At 32.7% G+C, this 11,445-nt stretch overlaps 1 protein-coding gene across 1 annotated transcript; it reads left to right on the top strand.

Moving 5' to 3' along the window:
• LOC105179451 lies at positions 1,127-7,095 on the top strand. Its single transcript, XM_011103071.2, has 13 exons — positions 1,127-1,338; positions 1,443-1,508; positions 2,071-2,136; positions 2,232-2,307; positions 2,722-2,799; positions 3,220-3,317; positions 3,835-3,908; positions 4,633-4,717; positions 4,824-4,981; positions 5,460-5,502; positions 5,855-5,920; positions 6,375-6,452; positions 6,671-7,095. The coding sequence occupies exons 1-13, from the start codon at positions 1,240-1,242 to the stop codon at positions 6,737-6,739; spliced, it is 1,056 nt and encodes a 351-aa protein (XP_011101373.1). The 5' UTR covers positions 1,127-1,239; the 3' UTR covers positions 6,740-7,095.

Here is an 11,445-nt window from a genome sequence, read left to right as displayed (position 1 = left end):
GATTTCTGTTTTAATACCATTTCTTACCAAAAAAATTTCAACTTAGTCCAAAATCTTATCTTCCATCAAAATTTTAACAGAAGAATGGAGAGTCCATTAAAGTATAGGACTAAAACGAAAATCTCATAAACCATAGGATTAAAATAGAAAAATTGCTTCTGTATGGGACGAAAAAGATAATTCAACCATTGTTTTTTAAATTAATTTAATTAAAAAAATATTAAGTTAAAAATATTAATAAAGAATTTAACAAATTTAATATTATATATATTATATAAAAATCTCAAATTAGTTTGTTAGATTGTGGTATTATTTTGGTCCAAATTCTCCCAAATCCAATTCAACAAGCTGTTTTCACACACTCTCATTACTCTATTGCAATAGCTTCTTACTACAACTGTTTCTTTCTTCTGTAATATTAAAAAATTCATAAATCGGATGTCTTTGATAATTCATATTTTTATATATCCAATTATTCTATATAATTCCTTGTGTATCCAAATATGGAAATTCAGTAAGTTTTTCTTCAACTATACTTGTCTCCAACTCTTGTTTTATATTTTGTTTGGTAATCAATTATAATTTCATATTAATTTGTATGTTTATCTCTTTTGAGATCTTTTGCATTTCCTAACAGAGTTTGAACAATGGTTGTTATATTCAATTTTTTTTCAGTTGTAATATTTTGGTACTGAATTGTATAAGAGCCATGCTATTCCTCGATATATCAAACTCCTAGATATTATATATTATATAATATATAATATTAGATTTGTTAAATTTAACAAATTTTAGAATAATATATAGATATTTATTAACAATAAAATATTATTTTGCATGTAAATATATAATTATATAAATATTTTTAATATAATATTTTTGAATTAAATTAATTAAAATTATCTTTTTCGTCTTATGAAGGAACTTTCTATTATAGTCCCATATTTTAACGAACTCTTCATTCTTCCGTTAAAATTTGACCAAAAATGAGGTTGGGACAAAGTTGAACTTTTTTTGATAAAAAATGGGATTAAAATGAAAATTGCATAAACTGTGGGACTGAAAAGGAAAAAAATCGTTCTTTATGGGACGAAAAAAAGGTAATTTAGAGAGAAAAAAAAAAAACAAGGGAAAAGAAATTAGAGTACGGCGTCGTGGTGTTGGTGCAGGCTTTCAGTTGTCCCTGCCGCCAACCCTCCGAACAAAAATTGCAGCGAGAATTTTAGACGGAGCAAAGAGATGTTGGAAGCGAAGAGGTTGAACAAGGCTGTAGTTCCTGAATCCCTTATTCCTCACCCTTCTCCAGCTAACCTCCGTTCCACCCGTCTTGCAGTCCATGTCTCTCTCTCTCTCTCTCTCTGCAGGAGCATCAAAAGAGTTTTCTTTCTTTCCATCTGGGATGTTTGTGTTTATGTTGAAGATTCATAAACTTGTTGGTGCAGGCCAATGGAGACGCTTCATCTTGCTGGGTTTACATTGCATCTGGGTCCCGTATTTACAAACTCCGAGTACGCCCCTTAACTCACCAACAACGTTAGACTGCATATGAATTTTTGGGTTACTGCTGTAGAGTTGGAATGCGGTTTTCTCATGTCTGACAACTAGTTATTAAGTTCTTTTTCTTCTTTGTTTCTTGAATAACATCGGTTTCTTACTCTTTTATTTCATTTTTCCTACTCTTTTGGGAGGTCGAAGGTCAGATTTATTTCTTTGTTTATTCATTGGACTAGGTTTGAATGTATTTGCAATTCTTCTCTTAATGTTTGGTGGAAACATGCTTGATAATGTTGTTATCCCATGAGTAGCACCAGCAGTCCTAGGAAGTTCCTTGATTAACACATTGTAGAGATGTAAAAATGTTGCAGTTACTGAAAATGGTGGTTATTGTGCTTTTGGCATGTCTCTTTTGTGCTGATTGTTCCCTTTACTATGCAATAATGCAATGATCTATCAATTTTTGGTGGTAGTGATGTCATATTTGGATTTGAACCAGTGTCAATCAAAGTGTAGTAAATGATTATTTGGAAGAAATATGTGTGTGGTATCTTAACATCTTTCTATTATGTTCAGATTCTGATGGATGATTCATTTGTTGCTAGAGGAAAAGAGAGCCTTCTAATCCCTGAACGAACGCAGGTACTTGCCCTCGAGATCAAGTGACTGGTCCATCATAACTGTCTCTTAAAAATTGACGACTTTGATTCAGCTGATCAAATGAGGTGTTAATGAAGGTATTGGACTCATCAGTTGTTAATCGCTGTCCTCACCGGTCAGAAATTCAGAGTATCATGCTTGCTGAAACTGAAAGTGAGACACTTTTTCTTGCATAGATACTTGACAATGATGTTTGCTTAGTTCTTTATCATGAGAGCACAATTATTGGTTTCACTCTTTTTCTTTTTGCTCTTCAATTTTTGTAGAAATGATCAATCACAAGGAATGTAAACATTTGTTTATTTTGACCTTAAGAAGAATTTTTTAATTTAAAATTGTGGGCAAGCATTCATTTTTTCTTGAACATAACACTGGAAACATATGGAGACAAGCAATTACAATTGTTTGCAGTCAGCTAGTAGAGTACATTGATACGGTAACTTGTGTAGATGATATTTTGGTGGCCCTGCTTGTTAAAAAATATGAAAGGTGCAAATAACGGTGAATACATAGTTGTTGATTGTTTTCATTCATATAGGTTTCTACTAATACTCACCCCTTGTGCAGGCAAGGATTGCTCAATCTTGGGAAGTGTAGACTCTTATGGTACCCTTATTGTTTCTAAATTGGATGCTAGTGGTGCAGGTATGACACCTTATCAGTATCTCTTTCCTTTCTTTTCTCCCTTTCTGTTTTGGATATTCATGTTGACGTTGAACCTAGTGCATTCCACTTTTTGCGTCTCCACTGATCATTTTTCTGCCTCCTGTGCCTCCTGTGTAGATTATTTCCGTTGTTGATCATTTGTGCTTGATTGTAAACTCATGTCAGCCACAATTTCCAACTCCTGTTTGTTTTAGTCCTTACCAATAGTGTCTCAAGATAGCAAATGAGCTAATACTTGTGTGCCAAGTAGCTATTTGATGCATAATTTAGGTCGAGTAGAACGTCCAGTTAATTGAAACCATTCCTGTCGGCATTGTTTGTGGCAGTTGATGTTGGGCGCATAGTTGACATTAAGCATTTCTTTTTGTTGGACTTAATTATATGCACCTGTTATTCCAGATGTAGATGGTTTTACATATTCAGTATCCCCTCGCGATTTTGGTGTTGGAGAAGGCAGTTGGGCAGGTCTTTGCTTTAATCCAAATCAATTGTCCATGGTACATAAATTCCTTAACTAGACCTGTCGATTCTTCAACTCTTATATATCTGGTCTTTTTTTTAGCCCTTCTGGAAAGGGGTATGTTGTAAGTTCTTGTATGCATCTCCAAATGCAAGCTCTTTTTTCATCCCTTCTCTTGGTTTCATGCACAAATTTCTTAGCAATTATTATCTCCATGTCTTCTAGGACTTTGCTGCTATGCTATCATATCGGTTTGTGGCATCACTTACTCTTCATTGTCTTATTCATTGCACATTTTACCTACATCAAATATTTGTTCTGCCTCCTACCGATGTCGTAGTTGGGCATCGTTTTGCATGTTTCATGGGAAAATTTATCAAAGCAAGTAGTTAGACAGTCAGATATCATGTGCCAAAGAAATTAGGAAACAAAAATAAAAGGGGGACATACTTTCATTTGGTCTACAGTTTTTTGGCTTATTGGTGTTTTGATGATATTTGTAAAGGTAGTCCTATTTGAAGCATCTGCTAAAATGGCTACTTGTTTTGATTCAGGCAGCTGTGGCACGCAGCTTCTGCAAGAGCATTGATATTTATGACCAAGATATTTATCTCCGCACTTTACGTACGTGAGTATTTATTCCCTTCTTTTCTTTTCTCTTCTTCTTCTCTTATACCATCAATTTCCTCATTCATTGTTTCTTTCTGGCAATAAAGGAAGCCCTTAAAAAGTCTATACAAGCAACAAGCAAATGACATTCAACATTGATAAAATTATTCTCCTTCATTGCCCACTTTGTACTGCATAGAACAACTCCGATGGGGTTAATTTTACATTATGGAATATCGCAGCACTGTGTTATAGATTGTTGTGGATGTTCCATCAATAATTAAATGATGAATCTCATTGAACAGTTGGAACTGCTAAAATTCTTAACAAATATTTCTTGAGGGACATTAGACCATTAGGATACCTGGTCTCGATGCTTTTTCCATATATTTCATCATAATCTTGTATCAGTAGATGGAATCTAATTTATGTGGTTACATAACTATTTATTGTCTACAAACTCTTTTCAAGATTCACATATTGCAAAATTTGTTTTAAAATCTGGATACACTGCCTTCTGTTATTCTTTGTTTTTTATGTACCATGTTGGTCAAGCTGCGAATGGATATAAATAAATAGTCTCAAAAAGCCATTTGGCATTGGGCCCTTGCTTATCTAGTGTCTGTTAAATCGATCATCTTTGTGATGGCAGATAGTGATTGTATTGGATTTCAAAACTTCAAGTTGAGACTTGATATTATATGTGTGTTTTAATAGTCACTTAAGAAATAGCCATGTTACAGATTGTGGTATCCATCTTCGCTAATTTTTATGGACAATTTTAATGAAAGTGGAGGTTCAATGCTAGCCATCACAGAGGGTTCCCAGGTATTTACTATCGATGCTTTCCCAACTTAATTTATAAGCTACTATTATATTAAAATATTCCTTGTTCTTATGATGATATAGTGTTTTCATCTTTGAACTGCTGCAGCTGAGTATATGGGACTTGCGAATGAAAGAAAATGGGGGTTGTGTACATAGAGTAATGGGATCTGTTGGAGACATGTTATATGCAGTCAGTATATCTTCATCTGGTAATATTGCTGCTGCTGGGGCAGATCGCACTGTGACTATCTATGATCCACGTAGGTTGGTGGGCTTGTTCGCATGACTTTATCAAGTATTTCGTATTATAATTCGCTTTTTTTTGGGGTAGGGGGAGTGGGGGCGCTTATACAACTTCCCTGAACTTCTAGTTCCATTTAGGTTGGCAGAAAAGAGGGAAAGAAAAGCAAAGAATTTGACAATTTCCCCTTATTTTTGAGGGGAGAATTGCGTTTCTAAAAAGTCCTCTCTCTCTCTCTCTCTCTCTCTCTCTATCTATCTATCTACACACACACCCCACATACGTGCTCAATAAAAAGACTTCCATGTTTGCTGGATGAGAACATCAAAGAATCCTGTCCTTCTGTTTCTGTTTTCTACCCTTTTTGGTGCATGCTTTTGAAAGTTTTGTTGGTTTCCTGCTCAGAAAGGAAATTATCAATTGTGAAATTTAAGAAAATAAGGGGTTTCTTTGGTGACCAGTTTTCAGCCAATTAATACCTTGTTCTGAATTTGAGTACAGATGGTCAGCATTATCCAGATGGCTGAATTGCTCAAAGTATGAGGTCAGTTGGTTGCATTCATTGATTTTCTTAATGTCAATTGATGGAGTGGTTACCTGCCTAGAGTCTCTGTATTCTGGTTAAGGTGCCTGTTTTTTCAAGTGCTCCTATCTGGATTCCTTTTAGTACATTAACCTTTACTTATCTTATACAAAAAGAAAAGTTGTAACCAGGGACATATGCTTTGATTATGTGGCATGGTGGCATCTCTGTCTTAATTGTATCCTGTGAATTGGGTCAGGCACAAAGATTTATGTAATACAACCGGAACGTGGCACTGAAAATCCTCTTTTTTTTATTTTGTATTCTGCTTATGGTGTCTTCTGCTTGATTAACATCACTGCTTGTGTTGCAGATAACTGGACTTACTTTTTCATCTGTTGATCCTAATTATATCTACGTGCAAGGAGTTGATTATGAGGTAAACACTTTTATGATGTTTGGTCTGTGTTTATGAAGCTTATATTTTGACGAAATTACTACTGGTTGCCCCTCACCATGTACTGTTGTTTTGATGGGTGTACTCCTATTATCATTTGTTACTTGTATATTTAGACCTGTAAACATGATGGATTATTTCTTATTGACCTTATTAATTTGCACTAGAGATTTACCGGTAGACAGACTCTAGTCACTTCTCTCAGCTGTTTAAAAGAAAAATTGAAAATCAATGCATGCCTTTGAATAAAGAATAATCGTCTGAGACATCTAGTTAATTGCTTCTGTTGGCAACATATAATTTGACAGTAGAGAAAAAGTGTTGGGATTTGCGATCAGTGATAGAATCATATAATTGTGTATTTTCACCCTTCCAAGAAAGATGCATCTTGAGAAGTCTTTTAGAGTCAGCTTGGCAATGTGCAAATACGTTGCAGGTTCTCTGTGGACAATGGAGAGAAAGGGAGAAGGCGTTTTCATTCAGAGGGGATTCAAACTGGCTTGGATTTAGCAAGGTTTTATCTTTATCTCCCTCATCTTAATGAAAATGTACATACAGCATCTTATCTGTGGTAGCATATATGCATGCATTATTTTATGATGGCAGATACATACAATGTTGATGTGACAATAGAAGGAAGCTGCCGCGTGTTAATGAATTTCAGTCACCAACTTGTGCTGATGGACATTTCAACTAACAAGTTGTAATTTATGTCACATTTCTACCCTGCAGAGTTCCAATAGGGATGTTTTGGCTGGATGGTGCGACTCAGGCAGCATATTTGTTGCAGATGTTTCCTAGATGTATTGAATTAACATTGAAGAGGCGCGTCCATAATGGAACTTGGTGCTAAATCGTTCAGTCTTGGTTTTCATTTCCCATCAAATCCATTCAACAGAAGGAGAGATGCATGAGCCACCCAGGAGTCCTTCAGATAAAGTGTCGATAGCCGGAGTTTTGAGCTTTCCATCGAACTTGAATTCTTATTTAGTACTTGTATCAATGCCAATCCTTAAAAAAGAAAATAATACTTTTTTCTTTTTCATAAATATTTGAGAAGAAGATGAAAATGCTGGGATAAATGCAAGAGATACAGAATATTCAACTCAGAAGTAATAAAACCAAAATTGTGTCTGCAAAAGAGTGTACATGTTGGAATTATTCCTTCAGCATCCCAACTTGAATTCTTCAAGTCAAAAGTTCCAGAAAATCAACTAATGCCTGCCTGCCCTATTCTATTATTATTAGTATTTGGTTGGTCAAATTTTGTTATCAAAAGTTGCTCCCCACTCCTCACCAGATGTCAATTAAATATTAGGTTTGCACCCACCCATCTACTGGTGGCTGCTGATGTGTATACCTTTTCATTTAGGATAAATTATAACAAATTTTTCTAAAATTTATTTTAATTATAAAATATATTCTTATTAATTGAAAGAAAATAATACTTTTTTGTTATAGTCCATTAAAGAAGAGTATATGTTAAATAGTCAATAATTTTAAGAGATTGTTTCAAACATGAACGAATATCTATAATTATGACAAATTTTAGAGAAATATTTAGAATTTATCTTTCATTTGCCTAAATCCTTTGTTTTTACTTTTTTATCTGCATGTCTCCTTCCTTTTGCAATTTCCTAGTGTATATGCTTGATTGAATTTTCTCTATTTATGTTTTGCTTTTAATTTATTAATAATTGATTAGATTTTTATTAGTCTGTGTGTATCTTAGTACAATTACACTAAGATATATTATAGATCTATTTTTCTTAATGATGAATGGGGTATTTATACTAATAAAATATTACAAGAATTAAGGTAAAGTAATACTTTGTCCTTCACCTACGTGGTTAGGATTAATTGGTTAAGGCTATTTCAGTAATTTGTTACGTTTGATAAGTCAACCTTTCCTTTGCAATAGATCAACTTCTATCATATAATAGACAACATCCCACACATATGGCCCATGACTATAAAATTATGGGACCTCAACTTTACCAACTAAACTAACCCTCATTAGCATATTCTTTCATGTTTATTGATCTGCATCATATGTGGTGGTGTTTATTCCACAAATTCAACTTAATTTTTATAATTTAATTTAAAACCTACCAAATTACTCATAAATTTTAATCTAAGATAAAACTGATATTAGTTATTTAATAATAAAATTATATAAGCCCTTGATGTTCGAGAATCAGTACCCTCTGTATGTAACCTTTAAAAGGTGGAAATATTTATTTTATTCTTACTAAAATTTTAATTAATTGATAAAAACATTAAAATAAGACGTTATTATAAATTAATAAGAATATAAAATTTTTTATATTGGATGGATGTTATTATTAAAAATAATATAATCTTTTTACAAATTATGAATTATAATTCAGAATTTATCATAAAGATATTTTGATAAGTTCAATATAAAATTTGAATGAAGCGGATCAATTATTGGACACGCATTATTATTTAAGGAGCAAAATATCGATAATTTTTTAAATAATAATAAATATTTATAATAAAACTCTTACAATGTAATTTACTTAAAATAATAATATTTCTTGCAAGTAAAGACAAAATCTACATTGGCAAACGTGACGATTTCTTGGAGCCAGAAAATTAATTTAGATTCAGCAATTTATAGATTCAGATTCAATCGATTTCTTGGAGCCAGAAAATTAATTTAGATTCAGCAATATTTAGATTCAGATTCATTACAACCCCAAACAACAAACATTTATATATAGTTCTAACAGCCAACCCACAATTCAACCAGCAATACAACAACATGTTCTTTAATTACAATTATTTATTCTCAATTAATGAATTAATGACTGTCCTAATTCCTTAATTAATCTACTTAGATTTTGGCAGCTGTTCTTGTTTTAGGGTTTGCCAACTACATCTGTGTGTCCTCCAGGAACCGGCAAACCCGCACGTGACTCCATTAATCAACGATTATACTCATAATCGAAATTAAGGATTGCTAATTGTTTCTATGTCAGGACAGCTGCTATGTTTTCATGTCGATTATTTATGATTGACTACAATATTGATAACTATGGCTAAAAGCTCTGGTATTTATAATTATTATTAATTATAGATTAAATACAAAAAATTAGTTTTTCCACTATGTACAAATTATTTGCCACAAATAAGAGTTATGGTAAAAATATTCATCATGGTTTTTAGCTATGACAAATAATTTAACACCCTCGCAAAAACCACGACCAACAACCGTTGTGTGGCCATGGTACATGACCAGTTGCTACGGCTATTCGTCATCAAGCATGGCAATTAACTATAGCTAAATGTTATATTTCTTATAGTGGGGGCTCAATTTCGACAATTAAATTAAGTCTAAACCTTATCGCAACTAACCAATGATGGGACTCTAATAACTATGTCGTTCTAGTAAACTTTTTGTTCGACAATGTATATCATGCTCTATTTAATATAATCACCATATATATATATATAATTAATGTCATTTATATATTTAAGATAGTTTATGATTAACCTTAAAAAATTAATGTCTTGGTGGGGATGAAATTTGAAAGTAGTGAGGATTTTTTTTTTTTTAACGCAATGCCTCTCGATCACATATTGAATAATGACTAGACTCGTAGTCTCGTACAGTACATATATGACTATCCAACATTAATGATCTTTAAGGTTGTAACAAGATCTCAAATTATTGAGGGTATCAATATATCTATCTTAGACCCCATGTATATAACCCTACACATTACATTATTAATTATATCATATGATGTGAGCCAAATGTTGCAAGAGGTGTGTGCAAGTCGTCCAATTTTTAGACGCGTTGCATCATCCCATGACCTTCATCTTACTCGTGTAGTAACAATTATCTTACATTATTGTAAATATGTTGAAAATAAATAAATTATTTTTTTTTTTTGAAATTTCTTGACTTTAAATTTAAAATTTCATATTGCTGATTACAACAACAAAAGCGAGCTAATAACTAAATAATAATTCATCAATAAATTCTTACTCGATTAGTGAAGTTGAGACCTTAAAACTATAAAGTTGTGCATTCGCATCTCATGAATGTGGGTGTGTGTCTACTTCTATATATAGTAATTTATTATTTTGTTTGAATATGTTTAAATTTGAATATAAATAAAAAAACAAATAATTAAAGGACCAAAATGTCCTTAAAAAATACTAAACAAGATTTACATATGAGGTCTAAGAAATAATTGCAAGACGAGTGAAGCCAAGTCAACCTCAGACCTTCAACATTAATTAATTTGCTAAAACGACAGGGAAGTCATCATCACCAGGTCTGTGTCCTATGGAAGGAGTGGTGGTGGGTGTGAATTTTTGTATTGCTGGAAGTCGTCAGTCGCTGTTACGCGCCAAGCAGGACCCGGCTCACCCTCTCTCCGTCCCAACGTGTGCACCCATTGACCCCATCCTCCTCTCCACATTCACCAATCACATTTTCACACGCTGACCTTGTAATACTAAATTTAAAAATACCAGTTATATCCTTAAATATTTATACTAATATAACGATTTATATTTATTTCAAACCATTAGCTTTATTTTTTAACACTATACTGTCATATTCATTTTTGACTTTCACTCATATTTATAATGTGCTTTGTTTTTAATAACGTATTAATTTATTTCTTTAAAATATGTATCGTATGTATCAAATTATATTTGCGTCCATGCGACTTTTCAATTTGTTTTAAATAGTCACATGCAATGACGTTTCTTTTGTTCTGTGTGGAGGTCAAATTCATAAATCTTTAGGCTTTTCTCTCAATTTCCGTTGATCATTGTTATAATTTAATTATTTTAGCATATTCAGTTGTTTCATAGAATTTTGTGTTATATATATATATATTTGTCTAAAATAATTACAAAAAAGAAAAATATCTTGAAATTTAAGGGAGATAGCGTATTTCTACCGCACCATGTTGGACAATTCAACAACATGAGGAGAAAATTCTCATAGCTCCCGTAACGGTGGTCGAAATTGATCATATGAATTCTCATAGCTCCCGTAACGGTGGTCGAAATTGATCATATGAATTCGTGTCGGATAATAAGAGGAGGATGTACCTTTACTTAGAGAATAATAATCAAACGATCTACTTATAATTTTTCGATTGTTTTCTAGTGGAAAATCGAACCCCCTCACTGCTATTGTTGTGAAGGGCCATCGTCCACGGTGAAATTTATCGTGGACCCTCATATTTGACCAGTAGACCATTACTTAGATGTTAGTGTATTTTCGGACGAAATTTCATAACTTTCTGCAAAAAATTCAAAATGTAGTCCATTTAAAGCCTGTTTATCCAAATGCTTTCTTGTAAATACATACAAAACTCTGTTATGGGAATTCATTAAAAAACAAACAAGCTTTGTTTTCAATTTCGAGTTGTTAGAATATTTGATACAAACCCTTCAATTATTCTCCCCACCTTTTTTGCTTCAACTGAATTTAAGACATAAAAAATGAACCAAGA

Source organism: Sesamum indicum, linkage group LG2, assembly GCF_000512975.1.
Source record: "Sesamum indicum cultivar Zhongzhi No. 13 linkage group LG2, S_indicum_v1.0, whole genome shotgun sequence".
NCBI classification, from domain to species: Eukaryota; Viridiplantae; Streptophyta; class Magnoliopsida; order Lamiales; family Pedaliaceae; genus Sesamum; species Sesamum indicum.
Note: the sequence above shows the minus strand (reverse complement) of the source record. Positions and strands in the feature narration are given on the sequence as shown.